Source organism: Somniosus microcephalus, unplaced genomic scaffold (assembly GCF_052327205.1).
Source record: "Somniosus microcephalus isolate GS21.2 unplaced genomic scaffold, FLI_Smic_1.0 unresolved_chr4, whole genome shotgun sequence".
Lineage (NCBI taxonomy): Eukaryota > Metazoa > Chordata > Chondrichthyes > Squaliformes > Somniosidae > Somniosus > Somniosus microcephalus.
In genome coordinates this window covers 37,762,082-37,788,173 of record NW_028225182.1, presented here as the reverse complement: position 1 = coordinate 37,788,173, position 26,092 = coordinate 37,762,082, and the positions used below count along the sequence as shown (strand labels likewise).

The window sequence follows — 26,092 nt, the reverse complement described above, 5'->3', positions numbered from 1 at the left end:
TCAGTTACGTGGAGAGACGGGAAGAGCTGGGGTTGTTCTCCTTAGAGCAGAGAAGGATAAGGGGAGATTTAATGGAGGCGTTTAAAATTATGAGGGAATAGGGAGAAGGAGTTTCCACTGGCAGGAGGGTCAGTAACCAGAGGACACAGATTGAAGACCATTGGCCAAAGAACCAGAGGGGGAGATGAGGAGACATTTTTCTTACGCAGCGAGTTGTTGTGATCTGGAACGCGCTGCCTGAAAGGGCGGTGGAAGCAGATTCAATAGTAACTTTCAAAAGGGGAATTGGATAAATATTGGAAGGGGTAAAGATTTGCAGGGCTCTAGGGAAAGAGCAGGGGGGAGTGGGACTGATGGGATGGCGCTATCAAAGAGCCGGCACAGGAATGAAGGGATGAACGGCCTCCTGCCGTACTCTAAGTTTCTATTGGTTGGTAGAATCTGTGATCTGTTTCCCACAGGGAGACTGGGTTTGGCTGAAGAAGATCATCGATGGAAAATTTACTGAGATTAAGCGATCAACTAAAACGGTTTTCTCCAAGGTGAGATATTGTCACCCTTTTTAAAAATTCTTGATTTTAATTCCTGAGCAAAATCAAACCTGCTTAAGAACCAGGAGCGGGAAGATTCCACTTGCTGATGAGCCTAAAGTGTGTTTTTGGCCAATGTTAATTGCCTCAATATAATTAACATCAGTGTCTCTCCTCCATCTCCAATCCCTCAGTCTCTCCCTCCATCTCCAGTCCCTCAGTGTCTCTCTCCCTCCATCTCCAGTCCCTCAGTGTCTCTCTCCCTCCATCTCCAGTCCCTCAGTGTCTCTCTCCCTCCATCTCCAGTCCCTCAGTGTCTCTCCCTCCATCTCCAATCCCTCAGTCTCACTCCCTCCATCTCCAATCCCTCAGTGTCTCTCCCTCCATCTCCAATCCCTCAGTCTCTCTCTCCCTCCATCTCCAGTCCCTCAGTGTCTCTCCCTCTATCTCCAATCCCTCAGTGTCTCTCCCTCCATCTCCAATCCCTCAGTCTCACTCCCTCCATCTCCAATCCCTCAGTCTCTCTCCCTCCATCTCCAATCCCTCAGTGTCTCTCCTCCATCTCCAATCCCTCAGTGTCTCTCCCTCTATCTCCAATCCCTCAGTCTCTCTCCCTCCATCTCCAATCCCTCAGTGTCTCTCCCTCCATCTCCAATCCCTCAGTGTCTCACTCCCTCCATCTCCAATCCCTCAGTGTCTCTCCCTCTATCTCCAATCCCTCAGTCTCTCTCCCTCCATCTCCAATCCCTCAGTCTCTCTCTCCCTCCATCTCCAATCCCTCAGTGTCTCTCCCTCCATCTCCAATCCCTCAGTCTCTCTCTCCCTCCATCTCCAATCCCTCAGTCTCTCTCCCTCCATCTCCAATCCCTCAGTCTCTCTCCCTCCATCTCCAATCCCTCAGTCTCTCTCCCTCTATCTCCAATCCCTCAGTCTCTCTCTCCCTCCATCTCCAATCCCTCAGTCTCTCTCTCCCTCCATCTCCAATCCCTCAGTGTCTCTCCCTCCACCTCCAATCCCTCAGTCTCTCTCTCCCTCCATCTCCAATCCCTCAGTCTCTCCCTCTATCTCCAGTCCCTCATTGTCTCTCCCTTCATCTCCAGTCCCTCAGTGTCTCTCCCTCCATCTCCAATCCCTCAGTCTCTCTCCCTCCATCCCCAGTCCCTCAGTGTCTCTCCCTCCATCTCCAATCCCTCAGTGTCTCTCCCTCCATCTCCAAACCCTCAGTCTCTCTCCCTCCATCCCCAGTCCCTCAGTGTCTCTCCCTCCATCTCCAATCCCTCAGTGTCTCTCCCCCATCTCCAATCCCTCAGTGTCTCTCTCCCTCTATCTCCAATCCCTCAGTGTCTCTCCCTCCATCTCCAATCCCTCAGTGTCTCTCCCTCCATCTCCATTCCCTCAGTGTCTCTCCCTCCATCTCCAATCCCTCAGTGTCTCTCCCTCCATCTCCAATCCCTCAGTGTCTCTCCCTCCATCTCCAATCCCTCAGTGTCTCTCCCTCCATCTCCAATCCCTCAGTCTCTCTCCCTCCATCTCCAATCCCTCAGTCTCTCTCCCTCCATCTCCAATCCATCAGTCTCTCTCCCTCCATCTCAAATCCCTCAGTCTCTCTCCCTCCATCTCCAATCCCTCAGTGTCTCTCCCTTTATCTCCAATCCCTCAGTCTCTCTCCCTCCATCTCCAATCCCTCAGTGTCTCTCCCTCCATCTCCAATCCCTCAGTGTCTCTCCCTCCATCTCCAATCCCTCAGTCTCTCTCCCTCCATCTCCAATCCCTCAGTGTCTCTCCCTCCATCTCCAATTCCTCAGTGTCTCTCCCTCTATCTCCAATCCCTCAGTTTCTCTCCCTCCATCTCCAATCCCTCAGTGTCTCTCCCTTCATCTCCAATCCCTCAGTGACTCTCCCTCCATCTCCAATCCCTCAGTGTCTCTCCTTCCATCTCCAATCCCTCAGTATCTCTCCCCCATCTCCAATCCCACAGTGTCTCTCCCTCCATCTCCAATCCCTCAGTCTCTCTCTCCCTCCATCTCCAATCCCTCAGTCTCTCTCCCTCCATCTCCAATCCCTCAGTGACTCTCCCTCCATCTCCAATCCCTCAGTGTCTCTCCCTCCATCTCCAATCCCTCAGTGTCTCTCCCCCATCTCCAATCACGCAGTGTCTCTCCCTCCATCTCCAATCCCTCAGTGTCTCTCTCCCTCTATCTCCAATCCCTCAGTGTCTCTCCCTCCATCTCCAATCCCTGAGTGTCTAACTTCCTCCATCTCCAATCCCGCAGTGTCCCTCCCTCCATCTCCAATCCCTCAGTTTCTCCCTCCATCTCCAATCCCTCAGTCTCTCTCCCTCCATCTCCAATCCCTCAGTCTCTCTCTCCCTCCATCTCCAATCCCTCAGTGTCTCTCCCTCCATCTCCAATCCCTCAGTGTCTCTCCCTCCATCTACAATCACTCAGTGTCTCTCCCTCCATCTCCCAATCCCTCAGTGTCTCTCCCTCCATCTCCAATCCCTCAGTCTCTCCCTCCATCTCCAATCCCTCAGTCTCTCTCCCTCCATCTCCAATCCCTCAGTCTCTCTCTCCCTCCATCTCCAATCCCTCAGTGTCTCTCCCTCCATCTCCAATCCCTCAGTGTCTCTCCCTCCATCTCCAATCCCTCAGTCTCTCTCCCTCCATCTCCAATCCCTCAGTCTCTCTCCTCCATCTCCAATCCCTCAGTGTCTCTCCCTCTATCTCCAATCCCTCAGTCTCTCGCCCTCCATCTCCAATCCCTCAGTCTCTCTCCTCCATCTCCAATCCCTCAGTGTCTCTCCCTCCATCTCCAATCCCTCAGTCTCTCTCTCCCTCCATCTCCAATCCCTCAGTCTCTCTCCCTCCATCTCCAATCCCTCAGTGTCTCTCCCTCCATCTCCAATCCCTCAGTCTCTCTCCCTCCATCTCCAATCCCTCAGTGTCTCTCCCTCCATCTCCAATCCCTCAGTATCTCTCCCTCCATCTCCAATCCCTCAGTCTCTCTCTCCCTCCATCTCCAATCCCTCAGTCTCTCTCCCTCCATCTCCATTCCCTCAGTCTCTCTCCCTCCATCTCCAATCCCTCAGTCTCTCTCCCTCCATCTCCAATCCCTCAGTCACTCTCCCTCCATCTCCAATCCCTCAGTCTCTCCCTCCATCTCCAATCCCTCAGTCTCTCTCCCTCCATCTCCAATCCCTCAGTGTCTCTCCCTCCATCTCCAATCCCTCAGTGTCTCTCCCTCTATCTCCAATCCCTCAGTGTCTCTCCCTCCATCTCCAATCCCTCAGTCTCTCTCCCTCCACCTCCAATCCCTCAGTCTCTCTCCCTCCATCTCCAATCCCTCAGTCTCTCTCCCTCCATCTCCAATCCCTCAGTCTCTCTCCCTCCATCTCCAATCCCTCAGTGTCTCTCCCTCCATCTCCAATCCCTCAGTCTCTCTCCCTCCATCTCCAATCCCTCAGTCTCTCTCCCTCCATCTCCAGTCCCTCAGTGTCTCTCCCTCCATCTCCAATCCCTCAGTCTCTCTCCCTCCATCTCCAATCCCTCAGTCTCTCTCTGCCTCCATCTCCAATCCCTCAGTCTCTCTCTCCCTCCATCTCCAATCCCTCAGTGTCTCTTCCTCCATCTCCAATCCCTCAGTGTCTCTCTCCCTCTATCTCCAATCCTTCAGTCTCTCTCCCTCCATCTCCAATCCCTCAGTCTCTCTCCCTCCATCTCCAATCCCTCAGTCTCTCTCCCTCCATCTCCAATCCCTCAGTCTCTCTCTCCCTCCATCTCCAATCCCTCAGTGTCTCTTCCTCCATCTCCAATCCCTCAGTCACTCTCTCCCTCCATCTCCAATCCCTCAGTCTCTCTCCCTCCATCTCCAATCACTCAGTGTCTCTCCCTCCATCTCCAATCCCTCAGTCTCTCTCCCTCTATCTCCAATCCCTCAGTCTCTCTCCCTCCATCTCCAATCCCTCAGTCTCTCTCTCCCTCCATCTCCTATCCCTCAGTGTCTCTCCCTCCATCTCCAATCCCTCAGTCTCTCTCCCTCCATCTCCAATCCCTCAGTCTCTCTCTCCCTCCATCTCCAATCCCTCAGTTTCTCTCTCCCTCCATCTCCAATCCCTCAGTGTCTCTCTCTCCCTGCATCTCCAATCCCTCAGTCTCTCTCCCTCCATCTCCAATCCCTCAGTCTCTCTCCCTCCATCTCCAATCCCTCAGTCTCTCTCCCTCCATCTCAAATCCCTCAGTCTCTCTCCCTCCATCTCCAATCCCTCAGTGTCTCTCCCTTTATCTCCAATCCCTCAGTCTCTCTCGCTCCATCTCCAATCCCTCAGTGTCTCTCCCTCCATCTCCAATCCCTCAGTGTCTCTCCCTCCATCTCCAATCCCTCAGTCTCTCTCCCTCCATCTCCAATCCCTCAGTGTCTCTCCCTCCATCTCCAATTCCTCAGTGTCTCTCCCTCTATCTCCAATCCCTCAGTTTCTCTCCCTCCATCTCCAATCCCTCAGTGTCTCTCCCTTCATCTCCAATCCCTCAGTGACTCTCCCTCCATCTCCAATCCCTCAGTGTCTCTCCCTCCATCTCCAATCCCTCAGTATCTCTCCCCCATCTCCAATCCCACAGTGTGTCTCCCTCCATCTCCAATCCCTCAGTCTCTCTCTCCCTCCATCTCCAATCCCTCAGTCTCTCTCCCTCCATCTCCAATCCCTCAGTGACTCTCCCTCCATCTCCAATCCCTCAGTGTCTCTCCCTCCATCTCCAATCCCTCAGTGTCTCTCCCCCATCTCCAATCACGCAGTGTCTCTCCCTCCATCTCCAATCCCTCAGTGTCTCTCTCCCTCTATCTCCAATCCCTCAGTGTCTCTCCCTCCATCTCCAATCCCTGAGTGTCTAACTTCCTCCATCTCCAATCCCGCAGTGTCCCTCCCTCCATCTCCAATCCCTCAGTCTCTCCCTCCATCTCCAATCCCTCAGTCTCTCTCCCTCCATCTCCAATCCCTCAGTCTCTCTCTCCCTCCATCTCCAATCCCTCAGTGTCTCTCCCTCCATCTCCAATCCCTCAGTGTCTCTCCCTCCATCTCCAATCCCTCAGTGTCTCTCCCTCCATCTCCAATCCCTCAGTGTCTCTCCCTCCATCTCCAATCCCTCAGTCTCTCTCCCTCCATCTCCAATCCCTCAGTCTCTCTCCTCCATCTCCAATCCCTCAGTGTCTCTCCCTCTATCTCCAATCCCTCAGTCTCTCGCCCTCCATCTCCAATCCCTCAGTCTCTCTCCTCCATCTCCAATCCCTCAGAGTCTCTCCCTCCATCTCCAATCCCTCAGTCTCTCTCTCCCTCCATCTCCAATCCCTCAGTCTCTCTCCCTCCATCTCCAATCCCTCAGTGTCTCTCCCTCCATCTCCAATCCCTCAGTCTCTCTCCCTCCATCTCCAATCCCTCAGTGTCTCTCCCTCCATCTCCAATCCCTCAGTATCTCTCCCTCCATCTCCAATCCCTCAGTCTCTCTCTCCCTCCATCTCCAATCCCTCAGTCTCTCTCCCTCCATCTCCATTCCCTCAGTCTCTCTCCCTCCATCTCCAATCCCTCAGTCTCTCTCCCTCCATCTCCAATCCCTCAGTCACTCTCCCTCCATCTCCAATCCCTCAGTCTCTCCCTCCATCTCCAATCCCTCAGTCTCTCTCCCTCCATCTCCAATCCCTCAGTGTCTCTCCCTCCATCTCCAATCCCTCAGTGTCTCTCCCTCTATCTCCAATCCCTCAGTGTCTCTCCCTCCATCTCCAATCCCTCAGTCTCTCTCCCTCCACCTCCAATCCCTCAGTCTCTCTCCCTCCATCTCCAATCCCTCAGTCTCTCTCCCTCCATCTCCAATCCCTCAGTCTCTCTCCCTCCATCTCCAATCCCTCAGTGTCTCTCCCTCCATCTCCAATCCCTCAGTCTCTCTCCCTCCATCTCCAATCCCTCAGTCTCTCTCCCTCCATCTCCAGTCCCTCAGTGTCTCTCCCTCCATCTCCAATCCCTCAGTCTCTCTCCCTCCATCTCCAATCCCTCAGTCTCTCTCTGCCTCCATCTCCAATCCCTCAGTCTCTCTCTCCCTCCATCTCCAATCCCTCAGTGTCTCTTCCTCCATCTCCAATCCCTCAGTGTCTCTCTCCCTCTATCTCCAATCCTTCAGTCTCTCTCCCTCCATCTCCAATCCCTCAGTCTCTCTCCCTCCATCTCCAATCCCTCAGTCTCTCTCCCTCCATCTCCAATCCCTCAGTCTCTCTCTCCCTCCATCTCCAATCCCTCAGTGTCTCTTCCTCCATCTCCAATCCCTCAGTCACTCTCTCCCTCCATCTCCAATCCCTCAGTCTCTCTCCCTCCATCTCCAATCCCTCAGTGTCTCTCCCTCCATCTCCAATCCCTCAGTCTCTCTCCCTCTATCTCCAATCCCTCAGTCTCTCTCCCTCCATCTCCAATCCCTCAGTCTCTCTCTCCCTCCATCTCCTATCCCTCAGTGTCTCTCCCTCCATCTCCAATCCCTCAGTCTCTCTCCCTCCATCTCCAATCCCTCAGTCTCTCTCCCTCCATCTCCAATCCCTCAGTCTCTCTCTCCCTCCATCTCCAATCCCTCAGTCTCTCTCTCCCTCCATCTCCAATCCCTCAGTGTCTCTCTCTCCCTGCATCTCCAATCCCTCAGTGTCTCTCCCTCCACCTCCAATCCCTCAGTCTCTCTCTCTCTCCCTCCATCTCCAATCCCTCAGTGTCTCTCCCTCCACCTCCAATCCCTCACTCTCTCTCCCTCCATCTCCAATCCCTCAGTACTGCCCCTCCGACAGTGCGGCGCTCCCTCAGTACTGCCCCTCCGACAGTGCGGCGCTCCCTCAGTACTGCCCCTCCGACAGTGCGGCACTCCCTCAGTACTGCCCCTCCGACAGTGAAGTGCTTCCTCAGTACTGCCCCTCCGACAGTGCGGCGCTCCCTCAGTACCGCCCCTCCGACAGTGCGGCGCTCCCTCAGTACCGCCCCTCAGACAGTGCGGCGCTCCCTCAGTACCGCCCCTCCGACAGTACGACGCTCCCTCATTACCGCCCCTCCGACAGTGCGGCGCTCCCTCAGTACTGCCCCTCCGACAGTGCGGCGCTCCCTCAGTACTGCCCCTCCGACAGTGCGGCACTCCCTCAGCACTGCCCCTCCGACTGTGCGGCGCTCCCTCAGTACTGCCCCTCCGACAGTGCGGCGCTCCCTCAGTATTGCTCCTCCGACAGTGTGGCGCTCCCTCAGTACTGCCCCCCGACAGTGCGGCGCTCCCTCAGTACTGCCCCTCCGACAGTGCGGTGCTCCCTCAGTACTGCCCCTCCGACAGTGCAGTGCTCCCTCAGTACTGCCCCTCCGACAGTGTGGCGCTCCCTAAGTCCTGCCCCTCCAACAGTGTGGCGCTCCCTCAGCACTGCCCCTCCGACAGTGTGGCGCTCCCTCAGTACTGGCCCTCCGACAGTGCTGTGCTCCCTCAGTACTGCCCCTCCGACAGTGCGGCGCTCCCTCAGTACTGCCCCTCCGACAGTGCTGTGCTCCCTCAGTACTGCCCCTCCGACAGTGCGGCGCTCCCTCAGTACTGGCCCTCCGACAGTGCTGTGCTCCCTCAGTACTGGCCCCTCCGACATTGTGGTGCTCCCTCAGTACTGCCCCTCCGACAGTGCTGTGCTCCCTCAGTACTGCCCCTCCGACAGTGCTGTGCTCCCTCAGTACTGCCCCTCCGACAGTGCGGCGCTCCCTCAGTACTGCCCCTCCGACAGTGCTGTGCTCCCTCAGTACTGCCCCTCCGACAGTGCTGTGCTCCCTCAGTACTGCCCCTCCGACAGTGCTGTGCTCCCTCAGTACTGGCCCCTCCGACATTGTGGTGCTCCCTCAGCGCTGCACTGGGAGTGTCCGCCTTGCTTTATGTACTGAAGTCCCTGGAGTGGGACTTGAACCGACAACTTCCTGACTCGGAGGCGAGTGTGCTACCCACTGAGCCACTGCTGACCGAGGGGTGGGAGGAGGCTTGTGCGGGGCACACACGCCGGCACGGACCAGTTGGGCTGAATGGCCTGTTTCTGTGGTGGAAATACTGTGTAACAAGAGATATAAATGGTCCTTCCAGATCCAGGAAATGAGGCATGAGAATGTGAATCCGTTCCTGGGCCTTTTCCATGACTGTGGCCTCCTTGCTGTTGTCACCGAGCATTGCTCCAGGGGGAGTCTGGAAGACCTCATCGCAAACGAAGACATGAAGCTTGACTGGATGTTCAAGTCCTCCCTCCTGCTCGACCTGATCAAGGTAAAAGACCACCGCTCGATCAAAGGGTTTGTCCGTTGATTGACAGATCCCTTTAGAGGGATGCTCATTTCTGGCTATGTACGGACAGAGCGAAATAGAAATGTTAGCGGGCGAAATGCAATTACGCTATCCCCGGGCAGGAAGTGAACTGAGTTCAGGAGTTCTGGGAGATGAAATAGCCCGGGCACGAGTCCAGCTCGCCAACTGCCCGCCCTAATCCCGCACGGAGTTCGAATCAGGGCCATTGTTTCAGATTAACCTTTTCTAGTATTTTAAATATCTCAATAAGCCTCCCACCATCTCTCACCTCCTGTCACAGTTGAAGTATCTCTCTACCCCTTCCTCAGAACTCGGACCTTTTAATAAAGACAGAGATTGCTGGAAATGCTCAGCAGGTCAGGCAGCATCTGTGGAGAGAGAGAAACCGAGTTAACGTTTCGGGTCTATTTCAGATTTCCAGCATCCGCAGTATTTTACGTCTTGTATTAGGATCTTTCAATCTCTGCTTCCTGCGCTCTCTGTAAACTGGCTTTAAGCTGTTGCTTAATTACATCAGGCATTCTGCGGCGAGTGTCCCATAACTAGCACAAAGGAAGATGGTTGTGGTGATTGAAGGTCAATCATCACAGCCCCTGGGCATCGCTGCAGGAGTTCCTCAGGGCAGTGTCCTCGGCCCAACCATCTTCAGCTGCTTCATCAATGACTTTCCCTCCAACATAAGGTCAGAAATGGGGATGTTCGCTGATAACTGCACAGTGTTCAGCGCCATTCACAACTCCTCAGATAATGAAGCAGTCCATGCCCGCATGCAACAAGACCTGGACGGCGTTCAGGCTCGGGCTGATAAGTGGCAGGTAACAATCGCGCCACAGAAGTGCCAGGCAATGACTATCTCTAACAAGAGAGAGTCTAACCACCTCCCCTTGACATTCAAGGGCATTACCATCGCCGAATCCCCCACCATCAACATCCTGGGGGTCACCATTGACCAGAAACTTAACTGGACCAGCCACATAAATACTGTGGCAACAAGAGCAGGTCAGAGGCTGGGTATTCTGCGGCGAGTGTCTCACCTCCTGACTCTCCAAAGCCTTTCCACCATCTACAAAGCTCAAGTAAGGAGTGTGATGGAATACTCTCCACTTACCTGGATGAGTGCAGCTCCAACAACACTCAAGAAGCTCGACACCATCCAGGACAAAGCAGCCCGTTTGATTGGCACCCCATCCATCACCTTAAACATTCACTCCCTCCACCACCGGCGCACCGTGGCTGCAGTGTGTACCATCTACAAGATGCACTGCAGCAACTCGCCAAGGCTTCTTCGGCAGCACCTCCCAAACCCGCGACCTCTACCACCTAGAAGGACAAGGGCAGCAGGTGCATGGGAACACCACCACCTCCAAGTTCCCCTCCAAGTCACACACCATCCTGACTTAGAAATATATCGGCCGATCCTTCATCGTCGCTGGGTCAAAATCCTGGAACTCCCTCCCTAACAGCACTGTGGGAGCACCTTCACCACACGGACTGCAGCGGTTCAAGAAGGCGGCTCACCACCACCTTCTCGAGGGCAATTAGGGATGGGCAATAAATGCTGGCCTTGCCAGCGATGCCAACATCCCAGGAGCAAATAAAAAAAGCTATCAGTCGCACACTTGCCCTTTAGGGGTATGGTCTGGTCTTGGATGCTACCAAAGACTTCTTTGAACCCCTCCCACTGTTCACCCATAGTCTTATCCGTTAGGAGTTCTGCCCAGTCTGCTGTGGTCCATTCCGTCTCATTCCTCCAATGCCCGCCTTGCCTAAATTTAAAACTTCAGTTCGTGACTCCCCCTTCTCCCCCCTCAAACCTAATATCGAATTCAATCATATTATTAGAACAGAAGAAATAGGAGCAGGAGTAGGACCTTCGACCCCTTCGCGCCTGCTCCGCCATTCAGTAAGATCATGGCTGATCATCGATCTCAACTCCACTTTCCTGCACTATCTCCATATCCCTCGATTCCCTTAATATTCAAAAATCTATCGATCTCTGTCTTGAATACACTCAACAACTGAGCCTCCACAGCCCTCTGGGGCAGAGAATTCCAAAGATTCACCACCCTCTGAGTGAAGAAATTTCTCCTCATCTCAGTCCTAAATGGCCGACCCCTTATTCTGAGACTGTGACCCCTGGTTCTAGACTCCCCAGCCAGGGGAAACATCCTCCCTGCATCTACCCTGTCAAACCCTGTAAGAATTTTGTATGTTTCAATGAGATCACCTCTCATTCTTCTAAACTCTAGAGAATATAGGCCTAGTCTACTCAATCTCTCCGCATAGGACGATTCCCCCCATCCCAGGAATCAGTCTGGTGAACCTTCGTTGCACTTCCTCTATGGCAAGTATATCCTTCCTTAGGTAAGGAGACCAAAACTGTACACAATGCTCCAGGAGTGGTCTCACCAGGGCCCTATATAATTGCAGTAAGACATCTTGGGGGAGAAATTCGGGATCACCCCGTTTGGGGTGCAATTATTGGCCGGGCGCAAAGTTTAGCGCCTGGCGCTAATTATCGCCTCTGACTGCAAATTTGGCTTCTATCGCCCCTGGAGGTGATTGGAGCGCTAAACCAGGCACTACACACCTCTCTTAAGGTGCTAACGCCGAGAAACTCCTGTGATGTCAGTTAGCAATGGAACACAGACACACTGGCGCCGGCCAGTTCTTAAAGGGGAGGGTCGATCTTGCTCTCCATCCACATCCTGCTCATTGCAGCCTTGAATCTCGGCCTGGAGAGACCTGTACATCAAATCTGCTGGAAAGAACAATGGAGAGGCCCAGGGAAAGAGCTCAGAGTGCAGCCCCCACAGTCTCTTCTAAATCGATGCAAGGAAGATCAAATCAAAATAAACCTGCAAAGTGCTGCTCAGTACCCAAAACTCCTTCACACAGCGTTGAATCTCTGCAGAAGTCTCTCACTCTCTCTCTCTCTCTCTCTCTCTCAGAATGCGTGGTGCAAAAATGTCGCCGGCAAAAGAAGGCAGGAAGCGGCCGCCTTTAAATAGCGCTCCCCCAGTCCCTTCCCGACAGCAAAACGCTCCCCTCAACCTGTCGTTGCTAGCGGCAGGCGGTAAGGCAGGGGGCACCACTCAATATCCGGTCCGGGGCGCAACCGGGGCATTGCACGCTCGACTGACGTCACGATCTGCAGGCGCAGGAGATCGTGGCGGCAGTGTTTAGCGCCGCCGCAAAATGTCTGGTCAATTTCGCGAGCAGCACAAACATCGCCGTGCCTGGGCGCTAGTTGCTTTGCGCCCCATTAGCGCCCTCTTAGCGCTAACGGGAGGCGCAAAGCAACCGAGTTTTCCCCCCCTTTACTCTTATACTCAAATCCTCTTGTAATAAAGGCCGACATACCATTTGCTTTCCTAATTGCTTGCTGTACCTGCATGAAGTAGGGTTGGGAGGAGGCTGGTGTGGAGCATATACACCAGCACGGAGCAGTTGGGCCGAATGACCTGTTTCTGTGCTGTACATTCGATGGAATTCTATTCTCTCTGTGGGTTTAGGCATTAAATGTAGATGACATGGGTTACCTATGTAGCAGTTTGGCTGGATGTAATGATCCCAGAACATTTGTAAAGCAGCGGCCATGATACTTTGGGATTTACGATGGTCCACTCCATTTCACAGGGCATGAAGTTCCTGCATCATCGAGACCTGGTCCACGGGCGTTTGAAATCCAGGAACTGTGTGGTCGATGGAAGATTTGTCCTAAAGCTCACAGATTATGGCTACAATGAGTTACTGGAGGTTCAGAAGGTTATGTGGATTGAGCCTAACCCAGAAGGTGACAAAACAAAATGCCGTCGGCCCTGTTCGTGTGTAGCCAGTGACCTGCCTCATTCTACAAGAGGGAGACTTATCTGTTCAATTTTCTCGCTTCCTCTCTTGACTGCCCTGGCACCTTGCTGGAGAAGCCATCCATGGGTGGCAGCCGCCCTTGCCCTAGTGGACGTTCTTCGTGAACAGTGACTATTGTGCAGGACGTGGTTTGGCCACGGCGAGCATCACAACTGAGCCCCATTCAGCCCTCGCCTGTCGTCCAGTGGAGGTCACTGGGTGATGGTCAGGAGCAGAAACCCTGGCTTGTTAATTCCCCTTTCCCCCCCGGATACTGAGGTTAACTGCAGTTAACTTAGCATGGGCCAAGAATCAAACCAGGGGTCACAGTCTCAGAATAAGGGGTCGGCCATTTAGGACTGAGATGGGGAGAAATTATTTCAATCAGAGGGTGGTGAATCTTTGGAATTCTCTACGCCAGAGGGCTGTGGAGGCTCAGTCGTTGAGTTTATTCAAGGCTGAGATCGATAGATTTTTGGATATTAAGGGAATCAAGGGATATGGGGATAGTGTGGGAAGGTGGAGTTGAGGTCAAAGATCAGTACTACCCCTCCGTCAGTGCAGCGCTCCCTCAGTACTGCCCCTCCGACAGTGCGGCGCTCCCTCAGTACTGCCCCTCTGACAGTGCGGTGCTCCCTCAGTACTGCCCCTCTGACAGTGCGGTGCTCCCTCAGTACTGCCCCTCCGACAGTGTGGCGCTCCCTCAGCATCCTCTAGGGAAGAGTGATCATAGCATGATTGAATTTCAAATTCAGTTTGAGGGTGAGAAACTTGTGTCTGAACCAATTTCCTAAACTTAAATAAAGGCAATTACAAAGGTATGAAGACAGAGTTGGCCAAAGTGGACTGGGAAAATAGATTAAAGGGTAAGATGGTAGATAAGCAGTGGCAGACATTTAAGGAGATATTTCATAACTCTCAGCAAAGGTTTATTCCAGTGAGAAAGAAAGACTCTAAGAGAAGGATGAACCATCTATGGCTAACTAAGGAAGTTAAGGATGGTATCAAATTGAAAAGAAAAGGCGTACAATGTTGCAAAGATTAGTGGTAGGCCAGAGGATTGGGAAATGTTTTAGAAACCAGCAAAGGATGACTAAAAAAATAATAGAGGGAGAAGCTAGATTATGAGAGTAAACTAGCTAAAAATATAAAAACAGACAGTAAGAGCTTCTACAGGTATATAAAAAGGAAGAGAGTAGCTAAAGTAAATGTTGGTCCCTTAGCGTATGAGACTGGGGAATTAATAATGGGAAACAGGGAAATGGCAGAGACTTTGAACAAATATTTTGTATCAGTCTTCATGGTAGAAGACACTAAAAGCATCCCAATAATAATTGATAATCAAGGGGCTATAGGGAAGGACGAACTTAAAACAATGACTATCACTAGAGATAAAGTACTAGACAAACTAATGGGACTAAAGGCCGACAAGTCCCCTGGACCTGATGGCCTGCATCCTAGGGTCTTAAAAGAGGTGGCTGCAGAGATAGTGGATGCATTGGTTGTAATCTTCCAAAATTCCTTGGATTCTGGAGCGGTCCCAGCGGATTTGAAAACCGCAAATGTAACTCCCCTATTCAAGAAAGGAGGGAAGCAGAAAGCAGGAAACTATAGGTCAGTTAGCCTAACATCTGTCATTGGGAAAATGCTGGAATCCATTATTAAGGGAGTAATAGCAGGACATTTAGAAAATCATAATACAATCAATCAGTCAACATGGTTTTATGAAAGGGTAATCGTGTTTTGGCAAATTTACTAGAGTTCTTTGAGGATGTAATGAGCAGGGTGGATAAAGGGGAACCAGTAGATGTAGTGTATTTGGATTTCCAGAAGGCATTCGACAAGGTGCCACATAAAAGGTTACTGCACAAGATAAGAGCTCACAGTGTTGGGGGTAATTTATTAGCGTAGATAGAGGATTGGCTAACTAACAGAAAACAGAGAGTTGGAATAAATGGGTAATTTTCAGGTTGGCAAACTGTAACTAGTGGGATGCCACAGGGATCAGTGCTGGGGCCTCAACTATTTACAATCTATATTAATGGCTTGGATGAAGGGACCGAGTTGCCAAATTTGCTGATGATACAAAGATTGGTGGGAAAGCAAGTTGTGAAGAGGACACAAAGCGTCTGCAAATAGGTTAAGTGAGTGGGCAAAAATTTGGCAGATGGAGTACAATGTGGGAAAATGTGAGGTTATCCACTTTGATAGGAAGAATAAAAAAGCAAAATATTATTTAAATGGAGAGAGACTACAGAACGCTGCGGTACAGAGGGACCTGGGGGTCCTCGTACATGAAACACAAAATGTTAGCATGCAGTTACAGCAAGTAATTAGGAAGGCAAATGGGATATTGGCCTTTATTGCAAGGGGGATGGAGTACAAAAGTGGGGAAGTCTTTCTACAACTGTACAGGGCATTGGTGAGACCACACCTGGAGTACTGCGTACAGTTTTGGTCTCCTTATTTAAGGAAGGATATACTTGCATTGGAGGCAGTTCAGAGAAGGTTCACGAGGTTGATTCCGGAGATGAAAGGGTTGTCTTATGAGGAAAGGTTGAGCAGGTTGGGCCTATACTCATAGGAGTTTAGAAGAATGAGAGGTGATCTTATTGAAATATAAGATTCTGAGGGGGCTTGACAGGGTAGATGCTGAGAGGATGCTTCCCCTCATGGGGCAATCTAGAACTAGGGGGCATAGTTTCAGGATTTGGGGTCGCCCATTTAAGATGGAGATGAGGAGGAATTTCTTCTCTCAGAGGGTCGAGAGTCTTTGGCATTCTCTACCCCAGAGAGCTGTGGAGGCTGGGTCATTGAATGTATTTAAGGTGGAGATTGACAGATTTTTGAAAAGTAAGGGAGTCAAGGGTTATGGGGAGCGGGCAGGGAAGTGGAGTTGAGGCCAAGATCAGATCAGCCATGATCTTATTGAATGGTGGAGCAGGCTCGAGGGGCCAAATGGCCGACTCCTGCTCCTACGTCTTATGTTCTTATGTCAGGCTAGTTTTTGTGCTCAAGTATCTGGAGTGGGATTTGAACCCATGACTTTTTGACTCGGAGGCCAGAGTGAGGCCCACTGAGCCACGGCTGACGCAGTCTTAATATTGGCCCAGAAATTTGGGTCGGGGGCTTCCCGCGGGTGCAAGCCCCCAACCTGCACTTAGCTAGCGCGCCGGCCGTTGAGCTGTGGGCCCGCGTGGGATTCCGATCCGGGGCCTGGTCTAGCTGCCGGCGCGCAGTGCTTGTGTATCCCAGGGGCGCAGTTAGTTCGATGCATCCCCTGGGATCACGTGGGCCATGGGGAGCCAATTGGAGCAGGGAATGCTCCATTCATAAGGAAGAGCTGTCAAGACTTATAAATACTACGGCCCCAAAATAGCAGTAAACCTCCAAATAAATTTTTTTTTTAATCAAATTTTTAAAATAAATTATAAATTACATTAAATAACTATTTTAAACAATAATTTAAATTTTTGGAAAAAATAATTTTATATTCTAACGGGGCTAAAAATAAACTTACCTTGCTTTAAAGTATTTAAAAATAATAAACCTGTGGAAAAATGTTTTAATTTTAATTAATTCACCACTTACCTTGTTAAAAGCAGGCCTTGCGACTGCTTTTTATATGTCTAACTTCTGGAGACTTACCCTCCCGGAGAAACCTGAAAAAAAAAACGAAGTTTGATGCGCACGCGCAGCCTCCCCCGCGCACGCGTTCGACCTCTGAACCCCTGCTTTCAGGGGAACGGAAGTGCCGGTTTCCCGTGCATGCGCAGTGCATGCAGGAAACCGGCACTTCCATTGGGCCTACGGGTGAGTACCCCGTGCGTACTCACCCGTGGAGACTCGAGTTTCTGGGCCACTGTGTTCTTCTGTTTGTACACAGGTGCAACACATTTAAAAATATACAGGCCTGTGTAGAATTGAGCGCTCGGCGAAAGGTACATTGTGATCCGATGATAATTTCCCCCTCTGTTCTATTTCCTGCTTTTTTGTTCCTTTAGACCAGCTTTGGACGGCACCGGAACTCCTCCGAGATTCGATCCTGGAGCAGAAGGGGTCCTTCCGTGGAGACGTCTACAGCTTCTCCATCATCATGCAGGAGCTGATCCTGCGGGCACCGCCATACTCCATGATGGAGCTGACTGCAAACGGTAGATAACGAGCTGGCAGGAGAAACTTGTGACCTTAATCTGGGCAAAAACACAGGCCGGCAGGATAGATACAGATGGGGAAGGCGGTTTGGCCTTAATTCGTACATATAACGTCTCACCTGAAAGACAGCACCTCCGACAGTGCGGCGCTCCCTCAGTACCGCCCCTCCGACAGTGCGGCGCTCCCTCAGTACCGCCCCGCCGACAGTGCAGCGCTCCCTCAGTACTGCCCCTCCGACAGTGTGGCACTCCCTCAGTACTGCCGCTCCGACAGTGCGGCACTCCCTCAGTACTGCCCCACCTACAGTGCGGCACTCCCTCAGTACCGCCCCGCCGACAGTGCAGCGCTCCCTCAGTACTGCTCCTCCGACAGTGCGGCGCTCCCTCAGTACTGCTCCTCCGACAGTGCGGCGCTCCCTCAGTACCGCCCCTCCGACAGTGCGGCGCTCCCTCAGTACTGCTCCTCCGACAGTGCGGCACTCCCTCAGTACTGCTCCTCCGACAGTGCGGCACTCCCTCAGTACTGCTCCTCCGACAGTGCGGCACTCCCTCAGTACTGCTCCTCCGACAGTGCGGCGTTCCCTCAGTACTGCCCCTCTGACAGTGCGGCACTCCCTCAGGACTGCCCCACCGACAGTGCGGCACTCCCTCAGTACTGCTCCTCCGACAGTGCGGCGCTCCCTCAGTACTGCTCCTCCGACAGTGCGGCGCTCCCTCAGTACCGCCCCTCCGACAGTGCGGTGTTCCCTCAGTACTGCTCCTCCGACAGTGCGGCACTCCCTCAGTACTGCTCCTCCGACAGTGCGGCGCTCCCTCAGTACTGCTCCTCCGACAGTGCGGTGTTCCCTCAGTACCGCCCCTCTGACAGTGCGGCACTCCCTCAGTACTGCCCCTCTGACAGTGCGGCACTCCCTCAGTACTGCCCCTCTGACAGTGCGGCACTCCCTCAGGACTGCCCCACCGACAGTGCGGCGTTCCCTCAGTACTGCCCCTCCGACAATGCGGTGTTCTCTCAGTACTGCACCCCTGACAGGGCGGCGCTCCCTCAGTACTGCCCCTCCGACAGGGCGGCACTCCCTCAGTACTGCCCCTCCGACAGTGCGGCACTCCCTCAGTACTGCACTGAGCGTGTCAGCCTGGATTTTGTGCTCGTGTCTCGAGTCTGACTTGAACCCACGACCTTCTGACTCAGCAGCGAGAGTGCTACACAACTATACATTGGGAAGTTATTTTTTTGCTTTTCCTCAAAGGGTTGGGATCCTCTGCATTCACTTATGATCGTTCCTCCTGGGGGAGCAGTTTTTCTTTACTCCACACCCTGAGCCATCTTAACCCTGGTGGTCAAATAGGTTTCTACAACCTATGTTGTTGGTTGTCACCTCTAGACTTGACTATTCCAACGCACTACCAGCTGGCCTCCCACATTCCATCCTCCATAAACTTGAGGTCATCCAAAACTCGGATGCCTCTGTCCTAACTCGCACCAAGTCCCATTCACCCATTACCCCCTGTGCTTGCTGACCTACATTGGCTCCCGGTTAAGCAACGCCTCGATTTCAAAATACTCGTCCTTGTTTTCAAATCCCTCCACAGCCCTCGCCATCTCCCTATCTCTGTAACCTCCTCCTGCCCTATAATTCCCCTGGACCTCTGCGCTCCGCCTTTTGACCATCCCCGGTTTTAATCGCTCCACCATTGGTGGCCGTGCCTTCAGCAGCCCAGGCCCTAAGCTTTGGAATTCCCTCCCTAAACCTCTCCGCCTCTCTCTCCTCCTTTAAGACGCTCCTTAAAACCGACCTCTTCGACCAAGCTTTTGATCACCTGTCCTAATATCTCCTTTTGTGGCTTGGTGTCAATTTTTTTTTCTGATAACGCTCCTGTGAAGCGCCTTGGGATGTTTTATTATGTTAAAGGCGCTATATAAATACAAGTTTCTTGATACATCGAGTGGTTGTCTTGTTTGGGTAGCAACACTGTGAAAGGTTACTATCCACTGCATTTGGTTTCCCACTGAAGTTGCATTATGTGCACTATTCCCACAAACTATATCTGATGTGAATGGGATCTCTTTTGGGCTTGGGTTGACTCTGAGGGGCGATGGAGATTGGGAACCAAATACAAAATTGGTCGTCAATAGTCCCATATCTAAACATAAGAACATAAGAAATAGGAGCAGGAGTCGGCCATTTGGCCCCTCGAGCCTGCTTCGCCATTTAATAAGATCATGGCTGATCTTCTACCTCATCTCCACTTTCCTGCACTATCCCCATATCTCTTGATTCCCTAAATATTCAAAAATCTATCAATCTCTGTCTTGAATATACTCAATGACGGAGCCTCCACAGCCCTCTGGGGTAGAGAATTCCAAAGATTCACCACCCTCTGAGTGAAGAAATTCCTCCTCACCTCAGTCCTAAATGGCCGACCCCTTATTCTGAGTCTGTGACCCCTGGTTCTCGACTCCCCAGCCAGGGGGACACATCCTGCCTGCATCTACACTGCTCAAGCCCTGTAAGAATTGTGTATGTTTCAATGAGATCACCTTTCATTCTTCTAAACTCGAGAGAATCTAGGCTTAAACCAGGCAGGTCCATGGCACTCCTGATAATTGGCCATCCAAGCTTGCTTATCAATGGGACCTGAAGGGGTAGAACTGTTGCCGTTGGTATAGAGGTGGTCACGGCCATGGAAGGAGCGTTCACGTCACGACCTGTCAGACTGTTAATCAGCCTGCCAACTGCTTTACACTGTTCTCCAAGGGGGCGAGCGTGAAGATACAAAAAACAACAGATGCAGTATAACGTGGATAACTGTGAAGTTATCCACTTCAGTAGGAAAAACAGAAAGGTAGAGTATTATTTAAATGGTGATAGATTGGGAAATGTTGATGTACAGAGGGACCTGGGTGTCCTTGTACACCAGTCACTGAAAGCAAACATGCAGGTGCAGCAAGCAGTTAGGAAGCCAAATGGTATGTTGGCCTTCATTGCAAGAGGATTTGAGTACAGGAGCAAGGATGTCTTACTACAGTTATACAGGGCCTTGGTGAGACCACACCTGGAGTACTGTGTGCAGTTTTGGTCTCCTTACTTAAGAAAGGATATACTTACCATAGAGGAAGTGCAGCGAAGGTTCACCAGACTGATTCCTGGGATGGCAGGACTGTCGTATGAGGAGAGAGTGGGTCGACGAGGCCTGTATTCACGAGTTTAGAAGAATGAGAGGGGATCTCATTGAAACGTATAAAATTCTGACAGGGCTAGACAGACTGGATGCAGGGAGGATGTTTCCCCTGGCTCTGGGGGGTTCTAGAACGAGGGGTCACAGTCTTAGGATACGGGGTGGGACATTTAGGACTGAGATGAGGAGAAATTTCTTCACTGAGAGGGTGGAACCTGTGGAATTCTCTACCACAGAAGGCTGTGGAGGCCAAGTCACTGAATATATGTAAGAAGGAGATAGATAGATTTCTAGACACAAAAGGCATCAAGGAGAGAGCGGGAATATGGTATTGAGATAGAGGATCAGCCATGATCGTGTTGAATGGCGGAGCAGGCTCGAAGGGCCGAATGGCCGACTCCTGCTCCTATTTTTCTGTGTTTCTATGTTTCTAACAAATACGCCACCCGGCCAGACTTTTAATCAGCCCTACACGTACTTCCATTCCATCCAAGGAAGAGTGTGGAGATACTAAAACAGCAACCACAAACCAGATTAACTCTCAGATCGGGCAATATTGTCCCATATTTGCTGAGAGTATGTATGTAAGCGGGAAAAATTCAGTAGTTTGCGCCTCCCGTTAGCGCCTTAAGAGGGCGCCAATTGGGGCGCAAAGCAACGAGAGGCCGGGCGCGGCGATGTTTGGGCCGCTCGCGAAATTGACCAGACATTTTGCAGCGGCGCTAAACACAACCGCCACGATCTCCTGCGCCGGCAGATTGTGACGTCAGTCGAGTGCGCAACGCCCCGGTAGCGCCCCGGACCGGATATTGAGTGGCACCCCCTGCCTTACTGCCTGCCGCTAGCAATGACAGGTTGAGGGGAGCGCTTTGCTGTCAGAAAGGGTCTAGGGGAGCGCAATTTAAAGGTGACTGCTTCCTGCCTTTTTTTGTCGGTGACATTTTTGCACCACGCATTCTGAGCGAGAGAGAGAGACTTCTGGAGAGATTCAACGCTGTGTGAAGGAGTTTTGAGTACTGAGCAGCACTTTGCAGGTTCATTTTGATTTGCCCTTCCTTGCTTCGCCAGCGCTCTGAGGTAGCGCCTCGCTCCTCGGCCTTTGCGCCTTAAGACAGATGTGAAGAGCCTGATTTAGCGCTCCAATCACCTCCAGGGGCGATAAAAGCCAAGTTTGCCGTCGCAGGTGATAATTAGCGCCAGGCGCTAAACTTTGCGCACGGCCGATAACGGCGCCCCAAAGGGGGCGATACTGAATTTTTCCCCCTAACTATCAGTTTGACCATTTTTTATAAAATATAATGTTGTTGAAATTCGAATTTTACCCAATTGCCTCGTAATTCTAACCATTGCGCGCTCACGGATATTTCTCGGTCAATATTTCCCTGTTCCATCATTTAGAACTACTCACCATTTTCTCTCACTCCCCCATCTGCTATGAGGCACTATCCCGTAGTTAAGGTGCGTTATTAAGATTTTATTGTGGGGCCGATAAGATAATCAGCCCCGCCAATCATCGGTAGGGCCTCCTCCACGTCGTGAGATGTGTCTGATTGACGGCCAGGGTTTCACGTTGACCCTTTCTAAAAAAAAAAAGAAAAAGATTTTGGCTGTCGATGGGCTCTTTTCCCCCTCATTCTTTCCCATCTCGTTGCAGATATCATCAAGAAAGTGCAGAAGCCTCCGCCCTTGTGTCGGCCTTCGGTGTCCGTGGATCAGGCGCCCATGGAGTGCGTCCAGATCATGAAACAGTGCTGGAGCGAGCAGCCCGACAGAAGGCCAAACTTTGATCAGATCTTTGACCAGGTCAGCACTCCACCCTTTGCTCGGGAGCCTCTTTCGTAGAATCAGAGAAAATTTACGGCACAGGAGGAGGCCATTTGGCCCATCGTGTCCGTGCTGGCCCACAAAGAGCTCTCCAGCCTAATCCCACTTTCCCGCTCTTGGTCCGTAGCCCTGCAGGTTACGGCACTTCAAGCGCACATCCAAGTACCTTTTAAATGCGATGAGGGTTTCTGCCTCGACCACCCTTTCAGGCAGTGAGTTCCAGACCCCCACCACCCTCTGGGTGAAAACATTTCTCCACAAATCCCCTCTAATCCTTCTACCGATTACTTTAAATCTCTGCCCCCCTGGTTATTGACCTCTCTGCTGAGGGAAATAGGTCCTTCCTATCCACTCTATCCGGGCCCCTCATCATTTTATATGTAGCCAAGTGGGAAAATGCAGTGAATATTTAAGTCCACTAGATGGCGCGGTTCATTTTCCCCTTTAGAATTTGAAAAAAGGAGAAAAGTGTTATGGGTAGGGCCATGTGATGCCAAAGGAACCTCCCCTTTCTTCACAGCCTCCATTTTCTAGATCCAGCGTGAGGGATGTGCTCTGAGGAGAGTTGGGCAAGCCACTGCCGTATTTTATCGACTGTGTTTTATGTATTTACAATTTCATCCTAAACCTAGACCCAAGTTATTAATACAGAATAAAAAAACCCCAAAAACGAAAGTTCGTGTCCTGTGCTGCTCCATTTTGCCAGGCTACACATTTTGGTACCAGGAGTGGGGTCTGTTAGCTTGGAGTTTCTCAGGCTTGGGAAAGTTACATAAAATACGGCAGTGGGGGAAGAGCGGTGTGGTGCCAAGTGGACCTGGAGACGGACGGAGAGTGCTGCCTGGGGTTGCTAAGGAGGACCAGACCAGACAGACGGGATCCAGAGGGCGCCAGGACCAATCTGGGAGAGGACCCATCAAGGCACCGAGGAGGGACACCATTGGAGAAGAATCGCCGCAGCGGCCATCCCATTCAGTGACTGTCAGGGACTTGTGAACTGAGTCAAAATGTTAGACCCTCCTGATGAGGCGGGTGGAGCTCACAATTCGGATGGTGAGGACAATACCTCGAGTGTGGGTGAGGGCAACCAGATAGATCAACTCAAGGCACAGATTTCAGAGTTGTAAAAGAACCATGACCAAGCAATGGCAATTATTGCCACTCTAGGTAATGGGGCAACCAAGTCATATGTGTATGTACCCAGAGAGCGTCAGATCCAACCATTCAGTGGTGAGGTATCTAAAGATAGTCGTTCAGTTGATGAGTTCATTGAAGAGGTTGAAAGTGTACTACGAGCTAGAGATCAGACTCCTGCAGAGCAGGTAGATTTCATTCGATCTTTGTTGAGGGGGGCAGCCCTACAGGAAATTAGGTTACGGTTGGGTGGAGAGTCTAAGCAGCCCAGTGACCTGTTCAGTTACCTAAGGGGGGCTTTCACCGAAAAACGCAGTGAGTCCCAGCTGTTAGAAACTTTCTATGGACGCAAGCAAGAAGAGGGTGAAGATTTCCGAGAATACTCACATGCACTCTCTCAGATTATTAGAACTTTGGTAAAGCAATCACCTGATGCTGTGCCGGACACAAAACGGGTTGTCAGAAACAGATTTGTTGATGGTGTTAGAGATCCCTCACTCCGGAGAGAGTTGCGCAAGTTTGTACGAGACAACCCCCAGTCTACCCTGTTCGATGTACGTGAGGAAGCTGTCTTATGGTCCTTAGAAGACCAGCCCTGTAGCACTAAAGTTGCAAAGAGCAAGAATGTAGTGTGTGACAGTACGGGGAGGGATCTTCAGTGTTCTGCCATTGGGGTACCAGGCAGCCAGGCTGTCACTTTACAGGATGTTCTTAAAGTGGTGGCGGAACAGGGTAAAGCTATCGGGGAACTAACAGAGGCAGTACGGGGTCTTGCTCTACAGAAGGAAAACACGGGTAATGACAAGGTTGGGAAACCTAGAGCCAAGCCAAAGTTCACTGATGAAGGTCAGCCTATTTGCTTTAAGTGTAACGGGGCGGGGCACATTGCCAAACAGTGTCCTCAGAAGCACGAGGTAGCAAACACATCCACCAATGCTGGCTGGGGTGCAGGAAAACTAACTCCCTCGATTGCCATGAGCCGGGCAATGCGAGGAAAACCTGCAGGCTCTCAGAACAGCACTGGTATTCGTGACAGATTTCTTGACCGTGCAGTAGGTAAATGTCCAGTAGTAGATCTCAAGATTGGGGGGGTTACTGCTAACTGTTTACTGGATACCGGGAGCCAAGTCAGCACTATTACTGAAGTTTTTTTCAGAGAGCACTTACTTGGGAGGGATGAGGATATGCTGCCTACAACCGGGTGGCTTAAGATCACTGCCGCCAACGGGTTGGACATTCCCTACTTGGGCTACCTTGAGTTAGACGTTGAAACTATGGGCATAACCTTACCCGAATGTGGTTTCCTGGTAGTCAAAGAGCATCAGCAGTCACAGCCTGCAGCACCAGGTCTTATTGGTATGAACATCATCAGCCGATGCAGACAACTAGTTCATGCTGAGTTTGACACTACTCTAGGGGGAAAGTTGGATTCAGATTGGAGGGAAGCATTTCAGCAAGTACAACAGTGTAACATCACTCCAAAGTCATCTTCTGTCCGTGTAGCTGGTAGGGGTGCTGTACATGTGCCTGCGTCTTCCATAGCTACAGTCTATGTAAAGGGACTTAAAACTCAGTCAGGTGGCAGCACTAAAATGCTGTTGGAGCCAGGTAACACACCATTGCCAGGTGGCCTGGTAGTTGTCCCCACTCTAGTTGAATCAAAGGGACATTTATTTCCAGTGCAGGTGGTAAATTTCTCTGAGGAGGATGTGTGGTTAAGCCCCAGGACCAGGCTTGGTATTCCGACTCAGGCAGAGTGTGTAGACAAGGACTCCTGTGAGGTGCGATTTCAACGCATCTCCGCTGACACAGAGGAAGTAACTGTTGGCAGAAAAGAAGGACAGATGACAGACCAAGACATTCAGTTGCTTTTGGACAAACTACACATAGGTGGCACACAGGGCCAACAAGCAGAGTTAGGTGCACTTTTAGCCAGGTATTCGGAAGTATTTGCTTTTAAGGATGAGGACCTAGGCTACACTGATAAAGTTGAGCATGAGATTAACTTGGTAGATGACGCACCAGTTACAGAGCCACACCGTCGTATCCCACCTACACTGTACAAAGAGGTGAGGGACCACATCACTAAGCTTTTAAGAAAGCGTGTCATCCAGGAGAGCAATAGTTCATACGCTTCACCCATAGTGGTAGTTCGTAAGACTGATGGAGACATACGACTATGTGTTGACTTTAGGAAACTAAACTCAAAAACCAGACATGACGCATTTCCTTTGCCCCGCATTGACGAGAGTTTTGATGCCCTTCATGGTGCAAAGTTCTACTCGACCATTGATCTTGCAAGTGGGTACCACCAGGTTGCTGTTCGTGAAAGTGACAGGCCTAAGACTGCTTTTACAACTCCTTTTGGCCTTTTTGAGTACCTCAGAATGCCTTTTGGTGTCTGTAATGGACCTGCGACTTTTCAACGACTTATGCAAGCGACTATGAGCGACTTAGTGTTCCACATCCTATTAGTGTATTTAGATGACATCCTTGTGTTCTCTCAGACCTTCCCGGACCATTTAGAGAGGCTTGAGACAGCTCTAAGACGACTGAAAGAGACAGGTTTGAAAGTAAAGCTTGAAAAGTGTCACTTCCTGCAGCAGGAAGTCAGGTTCCTTGGGCATCAAATTTCAGGGGAGGGTATAGGGACAGATCCAGAGAAAATTGCCGCCGTAAAGATGTGGCCGGTCCCCAGTACAGTCAAAGATCTGAGGTCATTTCTTGGTTTCTGTAGTTATTACAGGAGGTTCATTGAGGATTTTTCTAAACGAGCTGGCCCTCTCCATGACGTAGTCAATGCATGCCTTAGGGAAGACAGCCCAGCAAAAGCAAAACGGTTGTTTGAAGGTTCATGGACAGCTGCGTGCCAAGCTGCTTTCGAACAGCTGAAAGAAAAGCTGATCAGTGCTCCAGTGTTAGGTTACGCAGATTTCACTCAGCCTTTTATTGTAGAGACGGATGCCAGTAACCTAGGATTAGGTGCCATCCTCCACCAGCAGCAGGGAGATAGGAAGAGAGTGATAGCATATGCCAGTAGGAGGCTCCGTAATGCTGAAAGAAATGACAGAAACTACAGCAGTATGAAACTAGA

At 51.3% G+C, this 26,092-nt stretch overlaps 1 protein-coding gene across 1 annotated transcript in view; it reads left to right on the top strand.

The window, feature by feature from the left end:
• LOC147090571 (retinal guanylyl cyclase 2-like) overlaps window positions 1-26,092 on the top strand; it is a 71,824-nt gene that overhangs the window by 27,975 nt on the left and 17,757 nt on the right. Inside the window, exons 7-11 of the mRNA XM_085977313.1 lie at window positions 462-542; window positions 8,642-8,818; window positions 12,497-12,653; window positions 16,711-16,860; window positions 21,695-21,843. Coding sequence (XP_085833439.1) covers window positions 462-542; window positions 8,642-8,818; window positions 12,497-12,653; window positions 16,711-16,860; window positions 21,695-21,843 — 714 coding nt within the window. The remainder of the gene's footprint in view (window positions 1-461; window positions 543-8,641; window positions 8,819-12,496; window positions 12,654-16,710; window positions 16,861-21,694; window positions 21,844-26,092) is intronic.